Here is a 20,360-nt window from a genome sequence, read left to right on the forward strand (position 1 = left end):
TGCTTATCCTCGGTGTCCCGGATGTTTAATCTGAAAATTTTAACTTTCGAATATAAATGATTTGGAGTTTTAAACTTGAATGTTTGATTCTGAATTTGTGAACATTGAACAATTAAAGTGAAAATTAGTTAATTAAATTTTGAAGAGTTCAATTCAAAGGCAAAAAATTCACATACATCGTTTCAATGCTGAAAATTTTAGTGCTAGAAATTCAATGGCTTTTTTATTTCAAAATCTGGTTAGACAGAATTGCTTCCATACTGTGCGGTCAAGACCTGGAACTTCATAGCTGTGCGTTTACTTGAAAAATAATTGCACACCATAGAACGTCTGTCATGTTTACATAAATTAAAATCAAGCATTCAACAGACCCTTGATACAATACAACTTAAATAAAAACAAAAAAAAAAATGAAACTAGAAAACATTCTAAATAAAAATATTATTTTAGAAGATAATGAATGAAAAATGTATGCTAATAGTGTTGGTGTTTAATGGTTTTTTTTTTTCAACTCTAAATTTTCAAGATACAGAGTCATAAGCAAAGTCCCTTTCGTCACGTATCATTTTCTAGTGAAGCGCCCTATCAAGCGTGTGTAAGACTGTTATTTTGAAGAATCAAATTCTACTTCCGTTGTGTGCTCAAATCTATATTAAAAGACTTCTTCCAAAAAACACGAGTGATTATGTCTCGCTGCTGTCAAATTTCCTTCTGTACATTCACATGTGTGCAAACACGCTTCTAAATGTGAGTATGTCATTGTTGAAATATCGCTGAATGTTAATTCCGTTATGGGACGCTGTAATAGAAAAACATAACTAGCAAGCTGAGGTCATTCAGATCTCTAATAGTAATTTATAACAGCAGATCATGTGGAGTGCTGATGAAATCGCCAGTCTGTGTTATGATCACTTTAATAAACTGCCCAAGAGAGGAAAACCAGAAGCTGGCAGAGAGTGGACGCTACTGGCAGCAGTAGTTCAACTGACTGTCAGTCCACAACGCGAGACATGTGAGCATTTCTAACAAATTCCCAAAACACGTACAGACACAACGTCAAAAGAGGAGAAAAAAATAAATAAATATATTTGGTAGGACTAAATTAACAAATCATCTGGCATGTTTAAGGGATGTATAAGATCCTCGAAGTCTTTTTGGAATATATATATATATATATATATATATATATATGTATGTATGTATGTATGTATGTATTTATTTATTTATTAATGGCACGTATATGAATATATAACTTTCCTAGAGTAAATACAATATATATTACAAACTGATTATGAGCATCTTCTATAACTGATAAGTATGTTATTGTGGTTAGCTTTTTTTTAATAAAGAATCTAATATATATTAAGACTTATATGATGGGGATATGAAGATTTAATGTATATCAGGAATCATCCAAATATACTTTGAATGCTTGATTTAAAAAAACAAAGAAAGAAATATATATTTTATATATATATATATATATACTGAACAATTTTTCAAAGTTCATAAACAGGTTGTGTCTTTGGGAACGGGCACCAAATGCATCGGCCGGTCTGCCATGAGTGTGAAGGGTAAATATATAACAAACATTTAACTGATCAAATGTAAACATGACTTCTGCCATGAGTGTAAAGGGTAAATATATAACAAACATTTAACTGATCAAATGTAAACATGACTTTGTGATAATTTTTAACCCACATCATTTTGTGTTGCTGCAGGTGATATTCTGAATGACAGTCATGCAGAGGTTATTGCGAGGAGGGGGTGTGTCAGGTAACTTTACATTTCACCGCATTTGTGAATCACAAATAAACAGTAGTGCTTCTAAATTCTTATGGGCCCCAGTGCAAAAACACCCCCACCCACAAACAGCTTACAAGAGTGAACTTAAAACACGTGAAAAATATAACTCTGTAATTTTTGGTTTCCTCAGTATACTATATGTTATCTCAGGGCATCTATGAGAATTTACAGTTACAGTCACTTCCTTAATCACAATTGTAAAGCTCACTGTTTGACTATTGCTTCATGCTTGTTGTTGATGTTGTTTACTTTCATTAAATGTTGGACATCTCTTGCCATGTTGCTGTGCAGCGCCACTTAGCAGCTCTTTACTGTTTAGGGGAGAAATTATGTTGCAGTGAAAGCGAAAAGTGTTAGGGGCTTTTTTTTATGTTTTATTGTCTCACAAAATCATACAAATTACGAATATGTAACCACTTTCATGTCAGCATACAAATAAATCAATATACGAGCATTATGAAGAAATAACAAATTTAAATCGTATACATGCAGTATATATATTCACACTCACTGAGCACGTTATTAGGTACACCTAGTTATTCATGCAATTGTCAGCCAATCGTGTGGCAGCGTTGCAAGTACATAAAATCATGCAGATATGGTTCTGGAGCTCAATTTAATGTTCACATTAACCATCAGAATGGGGAAAAATGTGATCTCAATGATTTGGACCATGGCATGATTGTTGGTGCCAGATGGGCTGGTTTGAGTATTTCTGTAATATTGATCTCCTGGGATTTTCACACACAACAGTCTCTAGAATTTACTTAGAATGGTGCCAAAAACATCCAGTTAGCGGCAGTTCTATGGACAGAAATGGCTTGTTGATGACAGAGGTCAACGGGGAATGGCCAGACTGGTTCGAGCTGACAGAAAGGCTACGGTAAGGAGGCAGATGGGATACAACAGCAGAAGACCATTTTGGGTTCCACTTCTATCAGCCATAACAGAATAGAACAGAAGAGGCTGCAGTGGGCAGTTAAAGACTGGAAAAACATCGCCTGGTCTGATGAATCTGGATTTCTGCTGAGTTAGTAGGCCCACTGCAGCCTCAGCTTTCTATTCTTGGCTGACAGAAGTGGAACCTGACGTGGTCTTCTGTTGTTGTAGCCCATCCGCCTCAATGTTCCACATGTTGTGCATTCTGATACCCATTCTCACTGACACTAACTACGTTTCCATCCAAGGATTTTTTGCAAAAAAAAAATTCAAATTTCAAATTCATAGAGTAAAATCGTCGATCAGACAAATAATAACAACAATTTGGAAATCGAGGAATTTATAGAAATATTTACCTGGCAGCGAAAACTACACACAGCGATCGTGTGGGAAGTCTACCTACAGACTCCTCGAACCTTTTGCCCATTTTCCTTATAAACCCAGATAATTCAATATGCTTACCAAATGGTGGTGTCTGTCATTATAATTAGATTTTGGTCCCCTATTGAGGGGTTCACAACTGTGGGATCAGAATTTGTAACTGAATGGGTTCTTGATTCCTGTAGATTTACATACAGGAGGTAGTTTGTATGGAGGATCTGGGGGAGGGCACACCTTTTAAGGGGCACACCACATTTCTCATATTTTATAACTTCTTTTAGCTTTTCGTTATGGCTGGGAGAATGAGACCAGTTTACCAGGCGCACTGATACACTTTAAATGATATCAAACATGTATATTTACTTTTTGTACACACTTAACATTGCATAGGTTTTTAGTGAGCTTTAAGTGAGGAGGAGAAGGGGGAGATGATGAGACCGTAGAAGTGAGGTGTGAGCTGCACTGTGTGCTGCGTCTCGGATGTTGCTGTTACATATGCAAGAGAGAGTTCAAATGTTAATTCTCATGAGAGCCTTTTGTTTTCTCAAGGGGTAGTCCAGAATTGCTGGCACCCGCCTTACAATACTCTCCCCATTTTACCTAAACATAGGAGGGAAAAAAATATAGGGACATCTGGGAGGCGAAAGGTAAACCATTAGCGATAAACACACATTGCTGTATGGAAACGGCTTAAGAGCAGATTGTTTTTGCTATAAACCAAAGCTTTTTAGGCATGACATCTTCATTCACACTATTTTTGAATGGAAACTTTTTTTATGCATTTTCACTTTGTCGATAAAAAAAATGGCACATAACGTGGATGGAAACTAGGCTGTTGATACTGTGGGACAGTCGATTAATAAAAAAAATTATATATAGAAATAATTTCACACAATAAATATTGAAGTGGTCTGTTTATTTCACTTTTTGTTTAGACTATCATATATTTAACCATTGTGCATCAATTTAAAAAAGTTACTCAGATAATATTATATATATATTTTATTTTCAGTAACAATTTTAAGTAAACGTTTTTTAACATAACTGCTGATCATAACTACCAAATATTCATTCATTTTCAGGATTTTAACCCTTTAAATGCCAGTTTGTTAACATAATGCCACTGTTGTTTTTATACACACACACACACACACACACACACACACACACACACACACACACACTCTTCGCGATACACACATACAAAACACACTCTGACTTTCATACCAACACACACACCGTTTTAGCTGCATCATGTATGCAATTGGCCTGCAGTGCTCTATAATACAGAAAATAAGAAAAAAAGCATGTATTTGCTCCATAGGCTAAACATGAGAAAAATCTGGTGGAAAATATTAAACATTGAAATTTTGAAGTCAGTGCTCCGGAATGAAAGCATAATAACATAGAATTCATGATTTTATGCTTTAATGGCACTGGGATCAAATATTTCAGTTTTAATGGGTTTCAAAGGGGAAAATATACACCTTTGGCAAAATGTATGCTGTTGACATTAACACGGTCAAAATGATCGAAAAAAAATGACAGAAATGTCCTGAAGGTCGCACAAGTGTTAAACATTCATAGTTTAATATTGAAAGTCTAGGTCGGGGATAAGGCTACAGCAGTGAAGTCTATAGATAAAGACATTTGAAAAGTACCAAATATAAATGAAGAAGGCCTGGTGAAAACAGTGTAAAAAATGGGATTATCCACATTTGGCTGCACGATCAAGTGATGTTGAAGTGTGTGGTTTCTACTGCTTTTCATCAGTGTAGGACAATATGGTAGAGCTCTAAATTTGAAGTATCTTATTTAATTGAATACACTGGATCAGTACATTTTGGCTTGCATATTCAAATACACTGAGGGAGGGCTCGGGCATTACACCCCTGAACAAAACTCACATACTGTACCTTACTAGATCCTGTTACACAGTTTGCACACACTGTAAACAAATAGATGTATTTAAGGGGCTAAAGTGTTTGCCATCAATATTTGTAGATGGATTTGATTGACGTCAAGCGGATGTCATGTCCTGCATTCTGTCATTTATGTTCTGTGTAAAGTCCTTCATGCTGTTCAAATGTATGATTTTCTTTCATCAGTGGAATACAAAGGAGAAATTTAGCAGAAATTGCACTTTTCCATACAATAAAAGTGAATTGTGACCACCACAGCTGTCAAGCAAGATTTTCCAGGCACAAAGTTTAAGTGAATAAAAACAGACAAACGGTATGATCTCAGTAGACATGGGTTTGGAATATAAGAATTGAATGTAATTCTGTTCAGGTATCTGATGGAGCAGTTGTACAGGGCTTTGAGTGGTCAGGATTCTGCCGTGTTCTGTCCAGGAAATGAGAAGGGGAAATGGATGGTTAAACCTGATGTTTCTTTCATTTTCTTCACCAGTCAAACACCCTGTGAGTCAAACTGCTTTGGGTCTCAAATTTCAGTGTTTAAGTTTTATTTAAGCAAAAGGCTGTGCTGTACCGTGAATATGTTATTCTGCTTTTTTGGTTGCATCATAATAAAAATTATAGGGACATCAATTTTCATTTAAATGTTATTTAAGCAAATTCATGAGCTAGATAGAGTCGACCTGGTCTCATCAAATTCCGATTCTGCAGCCAAGTATCAGTTTCCTGGTGAAATGAACACTAAAGGCTCTAAAACAATGACGACTTTTATTCAATTTCACACACATCACAAATAAAACGACAGATTATCAGTTCATAAACACTTTTCTCTGTGTTTTTCACACAGTGCTATCTTATGCCATCACTTTTCTTTGCACAAGCCTGTTTGAGTGTGATCAGAATGTGCGCTAGCTCAGCTGTTGCAGATATGAGTTCAGAAGAGAGCACGCAAATTTTTTTATTTATAGTATTGTATAAATACGAATGATTTCTTCTTTTTTTGCATTATAGTTATTAGAATGTGATATTTGTAATGAAAATTTTTGGGAAATGTGCCTTATTGTCATGAAATATAATGTCACAATGCAAAAAATCTCATTGGTCCTAGAAATAGGCTTCTTTTTCTTTTTTTTTTTTTTTTTGCCAAAATTGACTGAACCTATGAGTGAATATTTGATTGATTGTATCCTCAGGTGGCGACGCCTCCATCTTTCCAATGACTGGCAGTCAAGTGCAGCCCTGTGAACCGGTAAAAGAGTCCCTGCACACACAACCCGAGAGACACGGCCTTAAACGCCCGGCTGAGAGGGACCTGGAAGACACCCACAAGTGTCACAGAATAAACACAAGAGATGCCTTTTCCACCTCTAGAGAAACAGCGGACACTGATGAATGTAAAGTTACGACAGACGCTAAAGAAAGCACCAACTCGCCCGACCTCCACCGCACCGGGGCGAAGTGTGTCCCTGATGGGCCGAGTGACCCGCTGCAGCCCGGGTTACTCTACCACAGTGTTGGGGTGCTGCGGGTGAAGCCAGGGCGTGGTGAGCGCACGCTCTCTCTCTCCTGCAGTGATAAACTTGCTCGTTGGGGCGTTGTGGGCTTTCAGGGTGCCCTGCTGTCTCATTACCTGCAGGGGGCGATGTACTTCAGTGCTGTGGTGTTGGGGAAGTGTCCGTACAGTCAGCAGGCCATGCACAGAGCCTTACACACACGGTGAGACTTTCTTTACACATGCAATATACTATACATCTGTTTTGGCTCATAATTAGTCATTATATTATTCTTAAAATAGTTCAGTAATTAAAATCCAATAACATTATGTGGTCATGTGACAACAAAAACATTTATAAATGCATCATGCATACTGTTTTGCTTACTATACACTCACCTAAAGGATTATTAGGAACACCTGTTCAATTTCTCATTAATGCAATTATCTAATCAACCAATCACATGGCAGTTGCTTCAATGCATTTAGGGGTGTGGTCCTGGTCAAGACAATCTCCTGAACTCCAAACTGAATGTCAGAATGGGAAAGAAAGGTGATTTAAGCAATTTTGAGCGTGGCATGGTTGTTGGTGCCAGACAGGCCGGTCTGAGTATTTCACAATCTGCTCAGTTACTGGGATTTTACCGCACAATCATTTCTAGGGTTTACAAAGAATGGTGTGAAAAGGGAAAAACATCCAGTATGCGGCAGTCCTGTGGGCAAAAATGCCTTGTTGATGCTAGAGGTCAGAGGAGAATGGGCCAACTGATTCAAGCTGATAGAAGAGCAATTTTGCCTGAAATAACCACTCGTTACAACCGAGGTATGCAGCAAAGCATTTGTGAAGCCACAACATGCACAACCTTGAGGCGGATGGGCTACAACAGCAGAAGACCCCACCGGGTACCACTCATCTCCACTACAAATAGGAAAAAGAGGCTACAATTTGCAAGAGCTCACCAAAATTGGACAGTTGAAGACTGGAAAAATGTTGCCTGGTCTGATGAGTCTCGATTTCTGTTGAGACATTCAGATGGTAGAGTCAGAATTTGGCGTAAACAGAATGAGAACATGGATCCATCATGCCTTGTTACCACTGTGCAGGCTGGAGGTGGTGTTGTAATGGTGTGGGGGATGTTTTCTTGGCACACTTTAGGCCCCTTAGTGCCAATTGGGCATCGTTTAAATGCCACGGCCTACCTGAGCATTGTTTCTGACCATGTCCATCCCTTTATGGCCACCATGTACCCATCCTCTGATGGCTTCTTCCAGCAGGATAATGCACCATGTCACAAAGCTTGAATCATTTCAAATTGGTTTCTTGAACATGACAATGAGTTCACTGTACTAAAATGACCCCCACAGTCACCAGATCTCAACCCAATAGAGCATCTTTGGGTTGTGGTGGAACGGGAGCTTCTTGCCCTGGATGTGCATCCCACAAATCTCCATCAACTGCAAGATGCTATCCTATCAATATGGGCCAACATTTCTAAAGAATGCTTTCAGCACCTTGTTGAATCAATGCCACGTAGAATTAAGGCAGTTCTGAAGGCGAAAGGGGGTCAAACACAGTATTAGTATGGTGTTCCTAATAATCCTTTAGGTGAGTGTATAAGTCAATCATATACAGTATATACAGCAAGTTATAAGATGATGTCATGCAGCTTTGTGATGTTACCCTCATGTACAGTGAACCCATGACAAAGCCTGAAAAAATGTTGATGTCTTTTCTACTAGCACAGTTTACTTTACACAAAGGTCATTATCATTGTCAGTCTAACATTCTTTTCATCTGTCTGTCTGTCTGTCTGTCTGAGGCCAGTAAAACCTTCAAACTTCCAGCATTTAAAACAATTGTCAGGCCAGCCTTTTTAAGCTTATGTTATCAAACTTTTCCAAGCTAGTTATTATTACAAATTATTCACAAAACTGTCAAATATATGAACTGTGGTAAGGTGTGGTATTGACTATTGAATTGAATATATTGAAATGGATCAAATTCAATATTGAACATCGTATTGTAATGTATTCTATTAAAAAGTTTGAATTATATTTAAATTGGCCATAATTAAAGTTATTTTGTGACAACAAAAATAACAATTCAATTATTACTTTTTGCTAACCATACATATTTAATCCTTGAAATGCAGAATACATTCCACCAGTTTCATTTTCTGATTATTCTGAGAAAAAATAATGATTAAAATGAAATTTAGTAAAAATAAAATATTAAACATTGAAAAAAGTTAACATTAAATTATTTAAAAAAAAAAATTATGAGTATATATGTGAAATATATACTAAATATCCATTTTAATTTGTTTTCTTTAAATTAAATTATTTTCAGATTTACATTTCTTATATTCAGATTTTTTTTTTTTTTTTTTAAAACAAATTTTCATGAGCTAGAATTCTATATTCAGGATTCTGTTGTAAATGTTTCTGTGTGTTGATTGGACAGATCACACAGGTGGACAGTCGTGAGTGTGTTTGCTTCAGGAATACACATTCCAGCATGTGTCTTTGTGTTTTTTGGAATGTTGTCAAGCTTAGCTGTTAAGAGCATTTTCTACGAGCAATTTTATGAATGTTCGTTATTTTATATGTGTGATATTGCACCCGCAAAATGCGACGTGACTCAATCCAGTTCGCGAGCTCCTCTCCAAATGCATTTCATGCACGAGTAATTTTGCCACATGACAAGAAATGCTGACTTGTTTGAAGAGACACACTTTTTATTATATTTTTAAGAACAGACAAAAGAAAAGACATCAATGCTTGTGTCTGATTCGCTGTTTGTTCAGAGGCGTGCAACGGAACCCTGTCTCGTGGAGTAAGTGCATGTAAAGAGTTATCACTCCTTTTTCTCTGTTTCATTCAACTGAAATCTGTTTGCAAGAATAATGTAATGAGAAAACACACGGCCAAAGCAACCCATGGCTCAAGAAGAAGCACATTAAGGTCCTGGAGTGGCCTAGCCAGTCTCCAGACCTTAATCCCATAGAAAATCTGTGGAGGGAGCTGAAAGTTCGAGTTGCCAAACGTCAGCCTCGAAACCTTAATGATTTGGAGAAGATATGCAAAGAGGAGTGGGACAAAATCCCTCCTGAGATGTGTGCAAACCCGGTGGCCAAATACAAGTCCTCTGTGATTGCCAACAAGGGTTTTGCCACCAAGTACCAAGTCATGTTTTGCAGAGGGGTCGAATACTTATTTCCCTCATTAAAATGTAATTCAATTTATAAAATTTTTGACATGCATTTTTCTGGATTTTTTTGTTGTTATTCTGTCTGTTCAAATTAACCTACCATTAAAATTATAGTCTGATCATTTGTTTGTCAGTGGGCAAACGTACAATATCAGCAGGGGATCAAATACTTTTTTCCCTCACTGTATATAGAAGATTCTTTTATCACTTAATTATTTTAATTGCTTTTTCGTTTGAAGTGCAATTTGAATTTAGAAATGTCTTTTGTTCAAGTAATCTTTCAATAAATTAATTTCATTTTTAAAACAAAATCAATAAAGCAAAAATATTCACAGACCTTGGGGGTTGACCATATAATCGGATATTGATATTTTAAATGCGATTATCATTAAAATGTTTTTTGCATATTGCCCAGCCCAAAAGGGAAGTAACATTTTTCATGAAGTAATTTTATGGAGACCCGCACAAACACGTGTACTCAATTCCATATAGCAAAATGTTACCTATTAATATTTGCATATTTGTTTGTTTTTGAGTAGTCCATGGGCATTATAAACATTGTATTTTATTGAAAAACGTAGTAAAATAGTAAATTATTTGTTTGTGGTATGGCTCAAAAATGCAAAATTTGTGAAAAATGGTTCCGACCCCTGCTGTAGAGTCTAACTAACACATTTCACCACAGATCCAAAATGTCTTTCTGACTGGAATGAGGTTTTGTTAGAAATAGATTTTTGATGCCACTGTACACAATTGTGGAGAACACAAAGAATCGCTACATTTTGAGAATGCATGTAATTTCAGTTGTTCCTGTCGCACTTTTACCTGGACTTCTGTAAAACATTGAACAATATAGAATTCTGCTCACGTGGTGATTGTTCATTTATTACGAGGATTACTATCTGTGATACTGCACATCACTCTATAAACATCCACTGTTGTTTTTACTTTTATTAGAAATCATGACTAAAAATACATGTATTTAGTTTCATGTTTCCCCTTAAGACAACAAATATGAGTCCATAAAACATGTCGTTGTTGAGCTGCCGTTAAAGAGGTAAACCCTTGAGCGATGTAGCAAACATAAATTGCTAAAAAAAGAACAAATATGAAATATAATTAATTTTATTATTAAAAATAGTAAGAATATATGACTTAATGTAGCTTATCAATATTGTTAATTTTTTTATTGTTATTTAATATTATTTATTTTTCAGAATATTAATATTATTATTAATAATAATTCATAAAAATGGTAATTCATCTTTAAATATTGTTTTAAAGCTTAGCATTTTATGTGATTATAATGAGTCTGGTTATTATTTTGTCATATCTCTGCCTAAAAACCAAAACAGACAACAGCTAAAGTGAGTTTTGGTTCAGTCTTACTCCTCTTTAACAGAATAAAAAGAACTAACTACTCTTTCTGTGTAATCTTCATGCGGTGGTTCTTTTTGTGTTTATTCATTCTATTTATTCACTAACCCCTGTCATTATGCATTATTATGCTGTCAGTGTAACCATTACTGCACACATGAGATGATACATGCAAACATGGATCTATCGCCGTTTGCTAAACCTCATTCTTTACTATGCGCAAACATGCTGATATTGTTTGACATGAGCGTATTGTGTGTGAACAGGAAGAAGGTGTTCAAACACAGAGCCGCAAAATGAAAAATGACCTACTAGAAGAAAAAAGCAGCCGTATAAATAGTCCCCCACATTACTGCTGCATTATGAGAATTAAAACATCAATCTGGTGTGTGTGTGTGTGTGTGCGCTGTTTTTTCACAGGTGTGCTCATGTGTCTGATCTGCCGTCTGGTTTCTCCGTACAGAGTCCAGAACTCCTGCTGTCTGGTTTAGAGTTTACCCATAATCACACACAAACTGAGACCAAACACATACACACGCAGGGCAGAATATCACCCTGCGGGGCAGGTGAGCACGTGTACACACACAAACAAACAAACAAACATACATACAGGGCAGAATATCACCCTGCGTGACAGGTGAGCGTGCGTGTGCACACACACATACACAAACACACATATTTAAATCTTATAGTTTTTAATAAAAAAAAAAACCCTTGGGATGGTTGAAGAAACACCTTTTATATGTTTTTGTTGACAATCTGATGTTCTCTTTCATTTTCTAAAATGAACAGAAATATTCATATTTATGTTTTCATAGCTATCAGCTGGTGTGCCGTATCCCAGCAGCCTCTAGACGTCTCTGCCAACGGTTACAAACAGGGAGTGACAAAAAAAAAATTGAGCAGCGTGCAAGCTAGGTGATCACATGACAAGAATCATCTTTTCCATTTAAATGTGGCAAAAGTGTTGTACATTCACGTCAAATCTTACTGTTTCTTAACAAGCTAACCGTGTCTCTCCAAAACATTTACACACAATAACCAGTTTTATGGTCATACTTCTTATTTGTCATTTGTTTCATTATTTATATTTGTCCATGTGCAGGTCTTTAATCAGTAAAGTGGAGCTTTTTCATACATTTCTGAGACTGGTTGCAGTAACGGAAGAAAGTGAATTTCCTGAATCTCTTCGGTGAGTGTTACTAACTTGTCAAAGATTTGGACACATCTATTCATTCTTTTACTATTTTCCACATTTGAAAATGACAGTAAAGTCATAAAAACTGTGAAATAGCAGAAACTGAAGAAATTCACATGTAGACAAGTTACATTTATCTACTAAACTCATTTAAAAAAATGTAAGCATGAAACTTAAGATAAAAACATGTTTTAAATCATGAGAGAGAATGTCCAAACTTGTATCAATATTCACAGAAATCTCTGTTTGGTTTAGACTGAATCATGAGGGAATGTGATGGAGTGTTTGTACATTTGTGTTGTAGTATGTAATGAGGTGTGTGTGTGATTATTGAACAGCGGGTCATTGTTAGTTTGTGGTAAGGGGAACAGTGATGTTCTGTTCGAAGGGCTTGACTCTTTGAACTGCTCCTGTCCAGCGTGAAGCTCCTGTTACGGCACTGAGAGACTCTGAGAACAGCAGAAAACTTTGAGCCCTGGACACACTTGTTTCATTTCAGGAGCTGTGTAGTCAAACACTTCCAGTCTGGTCCTCGTTGCAGTTTATTCTGGCCAAGTAGCACCCACCACACGGGAAGAGATGTCTGACATTTAAAACGTTGCTGTTTGTAACATGCTGCATTTACCTGAATTATGACACTTTCAGAGATTTTAAGTGTGATAAGTCTCTTAATGTCGTGTCATCTGCAAACAAACGGTGTATAATAAATCTTAAAATATTTAAGTTATTTAATATTATCTGATTACAGATTACTCAATTCAATCTTGTAGAATTTTGTTATAAAATTTAAATGCATAAATCTTAAAATCTATTTATCAATTATTAAATTGTTACTAGTACAAATGTCCATTCCTAATATCAAAAATGCTAATTTTTTTATATCTGTGAGGCAATGGTAATTTCAGATATCTTTAATGTGATAACCCCCACCCATAAGCGCTGCCCATACAGTTTCAAACAGTTCTCTGGCTCATGCCGCGAGCATCACAGATGCGACGTGCGAGCCAAGAAACTCCCCGCTAAGAGCGGGAAGCTTTATGAAAGTGGCGCGCGTGCCTATTACAATGTATGCACCCCCACCCGTAAACACTGTCGATACAGTTTCAAACATTTCTCCAGCTCATGCTGCGAGCATTATGGAGATAGCACGCATGCCTGTAATCTCACACGCACCCCTGCACTCGGCACTCAACAAAGCTGCTCAGCGCGCGCCCGCGCTTCTGAGAGCTATAAGCTCAGTGTTAGTGCTATCCCCCAGCCAAAATATTTTGTGCTATCCCCCAGCCAAAATATCTCTTTTCTGGGAATAGTGCTAGACTCAGTGCAAATGACGGCGCGCCTCTCATCAGAGCGCGCGCTCGCTATTCGTTGCCTTGCAACATCATTCAGAGCGGACGCGCACGCCCCGGTCAAACGATTTCAAAGGATGCTCGGTCTCATGGCCTCGGCATCAGCTGTACTCCAGCTAGGATTGTTGCACATGCGTCCTCTCTAACGCTGGCTCAAGAGCCGTGTCCCCACTCACGCGTGGCGCTCGGGCCACTTTTTAATCAGAGCGAATCACGGCTGTATAAAAGCCCTGACGCCCTGGAAAGCCGTCGACTGGTATCAAACCGGCGTGAGTCTGGACGTGAACACACGGAGAAAAATTATCACGACAGATGCCTCCAAAATAGGATGGGGGGCCCTTTACAAGGGCAGGCCTGTCTCCGGCTTTTGGTCAAACCCGGAAAAGTGCCTACATATAAACTGTCTGGAAATGAAAGTGGTCGCCTTGGCTCTCAGAGCCCTGCTTCCGTACCTGAAAAACGAACACGTCCTGGTCCGAACGGACAACATGACGGTAGTATCGTATATAAATCGCCAGGGTGGACTCAGGTCCAGCTCCCTGCACTCTATGGCCGGGGAGCTCATCTTATGGTCACAGCACAACCTGCACTTGCTGAGAGCAGCGCATGTGCCAGGCGTCCTGAACCAGGGAGCGGACATGCTGTCCAGAGACAAAGTTCTCCCAGGGGAATGGTCTCTCCACCCCCTGACGGCTCAGTGGTTATGGCAAACCTTTGGCGAGGCAGAGGTCGACCTCTTCGCCTCCAGGGAAAATGCGCACTGCCCTCTTTTCTTCTCAAAAAGTACGGACGCGCTCCCCCAAGTCTGGCCGAACAGCCCCTTGTATGCTTTTCCCCCGATCGCGATGCTACCTCAGGTCATCAGTCGGATCAGAGAAGTGAAATGTGCAGTGCTCCTGGTAGCCCCACTCTGGAAGAACCAGATGTGGATTCCAGAACTGATGCAGATGATTCAATCTGCCCCATGGCCGATTCTGTTGAGGCTGGACCTCCTCAGGCAGGCCAACGGGATGATTCCCGCCCCGATCTGTGGTCCCTTCATGCATGGCCCCTCAACGGGTTCCCGAGAACCTCCCCAGTGGAGTGTTGAGAACCATCACTGAGGCGCGAGCACCCTCTACGAGGCGCTTATATGCCCAAAAGTGGAAAGTGTTCAGTGACTGGTGTGATACCAAGAGCTTGAACCCCAAATCGTGTGAGATACCAAGTGTACTCGCCTTCTTGCAAGAGCTGCTGGAGGCACACCCTCCACGCTCAAAGTCTATGTGGCTGCCATAGCGGCGTCACACAATCCTGACAAGGGACGCTCATTAGGGAAAAACGACCTAATCATTCGTTTCCTAAGAGGCGCTAGGAGGATGAACCCTCCTCGCCCCCCCTCGGTGCCGATCTGGGACCTGGCCACGGTCCTGGACGCACTCAAGAGTGCCCCATTCGAACCTCTCCGAACCGTGCACCTTAAACAGCTCTCGCTCAAAACTGCGCTTTTGCTGGCGCTCGCCTCAGTCAAGAGAGTGGGTGACCTGCACGCGCTGTCATCAAGCGCTGCTTACCTGGAATTTGGACCTAACGACTGCAGAGTTGTCCTTAGGCCAAAGCACGGGTATATTCCTAAAGTGCTCTCCACACCCTTCAGAGTACAGGTTATATCTCTGGCAGCGCTATCGTCTCCAGCAGATTGAACCTAAAGAACTCTCATGACGGGGCGCCTAATATATAGCCCTAGCCACGCCCATCTTGGCGGGCTTTGAGCGTGCGAGCGCGAAGCGCACGCCCATTGGTCGTGCGTTCAGAGTCGCCCCGCCATTGGTTCGAGCAAGTTGCCGCAGCACAGCCAATGACCGAGCTGCCTCGCTCATTGCTGTCTGCTGTGCAGCTGCAATGCGTTTTACATAAAGACTTCAATATTTCTCGAGAAACTGAGTTTTCCCATAGCGTAAGCTACTTACGCAATACTCGTTCCCTCCTCTCAGGGAACCGAGGTTACGTTAGTAACCGAGTCGTTTTGCTAAGAAGCTGCTGCTGAAAAAAGATTCTGTACCAACTATTTATATTCCCTCTGCACCTCCAGAAAAAGTAAGTGTAACGTTTTGTTAACCTTTATATTAATCTTTGCAAATCGCTTGCACGCTTCACAATGAATGTGGCTAATGTTTACACTCAGGGTACATTACGGCATGTTTTCCATAACGTTACGATGTTCTCAATATAATTCATAATCCCACGTTTATAATGAACAACGAGTTATGGTTATTGTGTTATTAAAAACTGTGTACGCAGGTGTTACAGTTAACATGGTAACACTAAGTTACACCTGGTTTACTTGTATGTTACTGATTAAGAAGTAATGTCAAAAAAACAGTTATACGGAGAATAACTCCAGAACGGAGGGGCGGGGTGACCAAAGCTCATTATCATTTGAAGTCATATGCTCTGAAACGGCGTGCTGAAAACAGCTGTTTTTGAGCAGGTAAAATTAGTGTTTTCTTAAAATACTAATGAGAATTTTTAATAAAAGTATATTACAAAGTTTTCATTTAGACCCTAAAGATTCATATTAACTTGTACAAAAATGGCATTATATGACCCCTTTAATCCTTAATTTCAAAAATGTTATTTCAACTACAAAAATGAACACTGTAGGGTATCTAGGTTCAGGTTTGGGGAATGTACAATTAATTTTAATGATCGTAATCAATGATTAATCATACGGTTTGAACCAGATAACAATACATACCAAATTGCCCCAAAAAGGGTTTATATAGTCCAAGAGTCTGCTTCAAATATATATAGATAATTAAACACAACGAATTATAATTAATTAGGAATATACATCATATGCAGACAGGCTATATTAATTTTCGGAACACCTTAAGGGAATTGAACCGTATCGCGACCAACCAGTTCGTCCGCCGAACCACTTTGCTCGATATTCTTGATCAATTCTCCAGAAGGTTTATTCTTAGTATAAGCTTACTTAATCAAAGCACGTTAACTTACTTTGATAATATCAGCTCGTAGCTTTAGATCGCACATTACAGAGGCTTTGTTTTATGACCAACAAACACAGACAATCAAGCATATAATTGGGTTTAATACAAGGAACTAGGATATATCACTACACTTAACAAACAAACATTTAACATATAACATAAAATAAACAAAGTAAACACAGTAAGGGAAAATAAAGAGATTGTTATAGGTATAGCTAACTTATTTCCACAGTTAACCTTTCAGAGCCAGCACGGAAGTTACACACTGTAACGCATTTGAATTTCAATGAAATAATACTTGCACAATGGACCTTTGTGTCAGCTGAGCAAGACTGCGTGTATGTTGTGTCCTCGTGGCGTCCTTGAGATGGGCTTTCTGTCGGTGTTTCCAGAGCGTGGATTGCTCGCGGAAAGTTCAAAGCACCTTAAGAGTAACTGTTGGAGAGTTGCAGAGTTCCGGAGAGTTGAAATGTTCAGGAGAGTCCGAGGGAGGAGAAGGGAGCCGGGGTGAGGGAGAGAGAGGGTCCGAAGAGGTCCAGAATCGGGGTAAGAAAGGAAAGAGTTGAAGTGGGAGCAGCAAAAAAAAAAGAGGAGGTGGGAGCAGCAGAAGAGGCGGAGGAGGGAGCAGCAGAAGAGAACGATTCAATGCCGGAGCCTAACTTTTAAGGCAGGGAGGTCACACCTCCTTTGGGAGAAATGACCCAATGAGGCTCCTTTGTTTTGGGCGCGAGATGGTTTCTTTGTCCTGTCAAGGCTCTTCATTTGCATAATTTACGACCGTAAAGGCTTTTGGGTTGAATCACTCAAAAGACAGTAAAACATAGCAGAATACCTTTTAATGTACCCTTATATTTATATTCAGCTAGGACAAGTCGTAAGGTTTAATTTGATACCAAGAAACGTGTATTTGGTACTCTTAAAAGTGGATATACACCCTTAGGCTTTTTATTTAAGCCCCCAGAGTTTAACTAACACAACTTACAATTTTAACTAGTTTGATCTCAATCAGAAATACACAGGCATACTGGGATAAACATATTTCCTTCAAAATAAGCCCTTCTGGGTTTTAAATGAAAGACACACATTTTTACGTTCAAAGTCTCCCCTTCCTTTTCCACATGGTAAGGCACTAGGGTGTGGGGCGAGTCACATGGGTAGGGGGTTTTAGAAGGCACGAGGATTCTCTGTCAATAGCGCATTATACTCCCCAGACTAGCTGGCGCTATTTCAGTGATTTAGATAAGGTTTAACAGTGTGTTCATTGTATTCAGAATCGATGAGTCCATGATTCTCCTTCATTCTCTACAACACTTACTAGTGCAAGCATAATTACTGATATTAAAAATAAGCATCTTCACTAGGAAATCTGAACTGCAGGTATCTATAATGTATATCCTTCATGAGATTAAATGTCAAAAGGTATTGCCATAATCTGTGGACAATATGTGTCTTAATGAATGTATATCTGTTGTTTTATCATTGTCATGTCTTTTTGTGAAATGTTTTGCTTAAAATGTTCTGACTGTTCAAAAGTAACAAGTACAGATGATTTCACATACAAAACCTCAGAAATAGGATCAGCGGATAAAGCTCAGAAACAAAGCAGAATGTACAGTTCTGTTTGTGGAAATCTATTTTGTTTTCTGCTACTTGCTTCAAATGAAACCTGAATATTTTTGGTATATTTGATATAATGAACCTGGCAAATCCAGTGACTTGTGTTTTATCAGTCCGGTATTTTGTCAACCCAACTTTGTTTCCAGTCGGACTGATTAAAGAAAAAACCTGTATGGGCTTACTCTTGGAAGTTGTGTAAAGCTGGCCAATCAGATTAGAGCTTGCCAAATTCAGAAAGTGCTTTCCAGTTTCCTGTGCAGTATTTGTGGCCTGAAGCTGATTACTTGCAGTGTAAGACTATGTTGAAAAAGAAATATGAGGCCACACGCTTGTCCTTAAAGTCACATTGACCTCTGACCGCTCTCTCTCGCCCCCCTCAGTGTGCAGATGTTGTTTGTGTATGTGTTGTGACTGATTATGTCTTTGTTTCTTTGCTCTTTCTGGAAGTGGAGGAGAGTTGAGGACGTACTGGGACTTCAAGCAGGCCGCAGCGTCGTATCAGCAGGCCTGGACGCAGCTGCGACTGCAGGCTTTCTCGCAGTGGAGCCGCAGCCCGCGAGAACTGCTGCTGTTTCATTAATACCACAGATACAGTGCATTCAGAATGTATTCAGACCCCTTCATTTTTTTCCCACATTTTGTTATGTTGCAGTCTTATGCTAAAATGCTGTAAAAAAAAAAAAAAAAAAATCACATTAATCTACCCTCCATATCCCATAATGACAAAGCAAAAAACAGATTTTTGATAACTTTGCAAATTTATTCAAAAGAAAAAAATGAAATATCACATTGACAGTATTCACACCTTCGATTGGGTTAAAGTCTGGGCTCTGGCTGAGCCACTCGGGGACATTCACAGAGTTGTCCCTAAGCCACCCTTGCATTGTCTTGGCTGTGTGCTTGGGGTCATCGTACTGTTGGAATGTGAACCTTCGGCCCAGTCTGAGGTCCTGAGTGCGCTGTACTAGGTTTTAATTAAGGATATTTTTGTATTTTGCTGCGTCAAGATTTTCTTCAACCTTGACCAGTCCCAGGCGCTAAAAAACACCCTTACAGCATTTCGCTACCACCACCATGCTTCACCGGTTGTGGTTTCCTCCAGACATGATGCTTGGAATTGAGGTCAAACAGTTCAATCTTTGTTTCATCAGACCAGAGAATCTTGTTCTCACAGTCTGAGGGTCCTTTAGGTGCTTTTTGTGACTTGCACTGAGGAGACACTTCCATCTAGCCACACTGGCATAAAGCCCAGATTGGTGGAGTGTTGCAGTGATGGTTGTCCTTCAGCAAGTTTCTTCCATCTCCACACATGATCTCTGGAGCTCAACCAATCTCTCTTACCAAGGTCCATCTCCTCCGATTGCTCAGTTTGGCTGGGTGGCCAGCTCTAGGAAGAGTCCTGGTTGTTCCAATCTTCCATTTAAGATTTATAGAGGCCACTGTGCTCTTGGGAACCTTCAATGCAAATTGAAAAAAAAAATTTTCAGCTCCTCAACCCAATCCTGTCTCTGAGCTTTGCAGGCAGTTCCTTTGACCTCATGGCTTGGCTTTTGCTCAGATATGCATTTTCAGCTGTGAGACATTTATATAGACAGGTTTGTGCCTTTCTAAATCATGTCCAATCAATTGAATTTGCCACAGGTGGACTCCAGTGATAGTGTAGAAACGGGAAATGGGATGCACCTGAAGTCAATTTCAAGTGTGTGAATACTTATGTCAATGTGATATTCTAGGCCATCAATGTTTACCAAGGCCATAAATATCACATCACTGTTGCTATTGGTAAAGATGTGATAAGTATGTTGACTGTCTTTGTTTTACCAAGTGCTGTATGATCAAACAGGACTGTTGAAGGAACAGTTAAGCCAAAAATAAGTTCTGTTATCATTCTATGGCTGAGGGTAAGATTTTCAGTGAATTAATTTCACAAGACTTTGAATATAATGCACCATTTGTATTGGACAACTTTTAATGGTGCTTTTTTGTTGTTCTTTTTGGAGTTTGAAAGCTATTTCAAGTTGTTTGCTTTTTATTTTAATATTCAGAAATGGATACAGGGTAAGTCATAATAAATC

The 20,360-nt window shown here is 39.1% G+C and overlaps 1 protein-coding gene across 2 annotated transcripts; it reads left to right on the plus strand.

The window, feature by feature from the left end:
* The first annotated feature begins 635 nt into the window (after positions 1-635).
* Positions 636-20,186, plus strand: adat1 (adenosine deaminase tRNA specific 1). 2 transcript variants are annotated; one of them, XM_052122791.1, is made up of 10 exons: positions 636-747; positions 865-1,012; positions 1,506-1,574; positions 1,725-1,779; positions 5,422-5,552; positions 6,242-6,764; positions 11,549-11,694; positions 11,947-12,046; positions 12,234-12,320; positions 18,733-20,186. In XM_052122791.1, exons 1-10 carry the CDS (start codon positions 724-726, stop codon positions 18,863-18,865), a joined length of 1,416 nt encoding a protein of 471 aa, XP_051978751.1. In that variant the 5' UTR covers positions 636-723; the 3' UTR covers positions 18,866-20,186. The 2 variants fall into 2 exon arrangements, with proteins under 2 accessions (XP_051978751.1, XP_051978752.1); XM_052122792.1 differs by having other exon boundaries at positions 649-747; positions 868-1,012.
* Positions 20,187-20,360: the final 174 nt, after the last annotated feature.

This window comes from Xyrauchen texanus, chromosome 49, assembly GCF_025860055.1.
Source record: "Xyrauchen texanus isolate HMW12.3.18 chromosome 49, RBS_HiC_50CHRs, whole genome shotgun sequence".
NCBI lineage: Eukaryota > Metazoa > Chordata > Actinopteri > Cypriniformes > Catostomidae > Xyrauchen > Xyrauchen texanus.

Coding starts and splice junctions, on each gene's coding strand:
- adat1 (XM_052122791.1), top strand. CDS start 724: ATGTGTGCAAACACGCTTCTAAAT. Junction 1,780..5,421: donor GCGAGGAGGGGGTGTGTCAG/GTAACTTTACAT, acceptor AATTCTGTTCAG/GTATCTGATGGAGCAGTTGT. Junction 5,553..6,241: donor CTTCACCAGTCAAACACCCT/GTGAGTCAAACT, acceptor TTGTATCCTCAG/GTGGCGACGCCTCCATCTTT.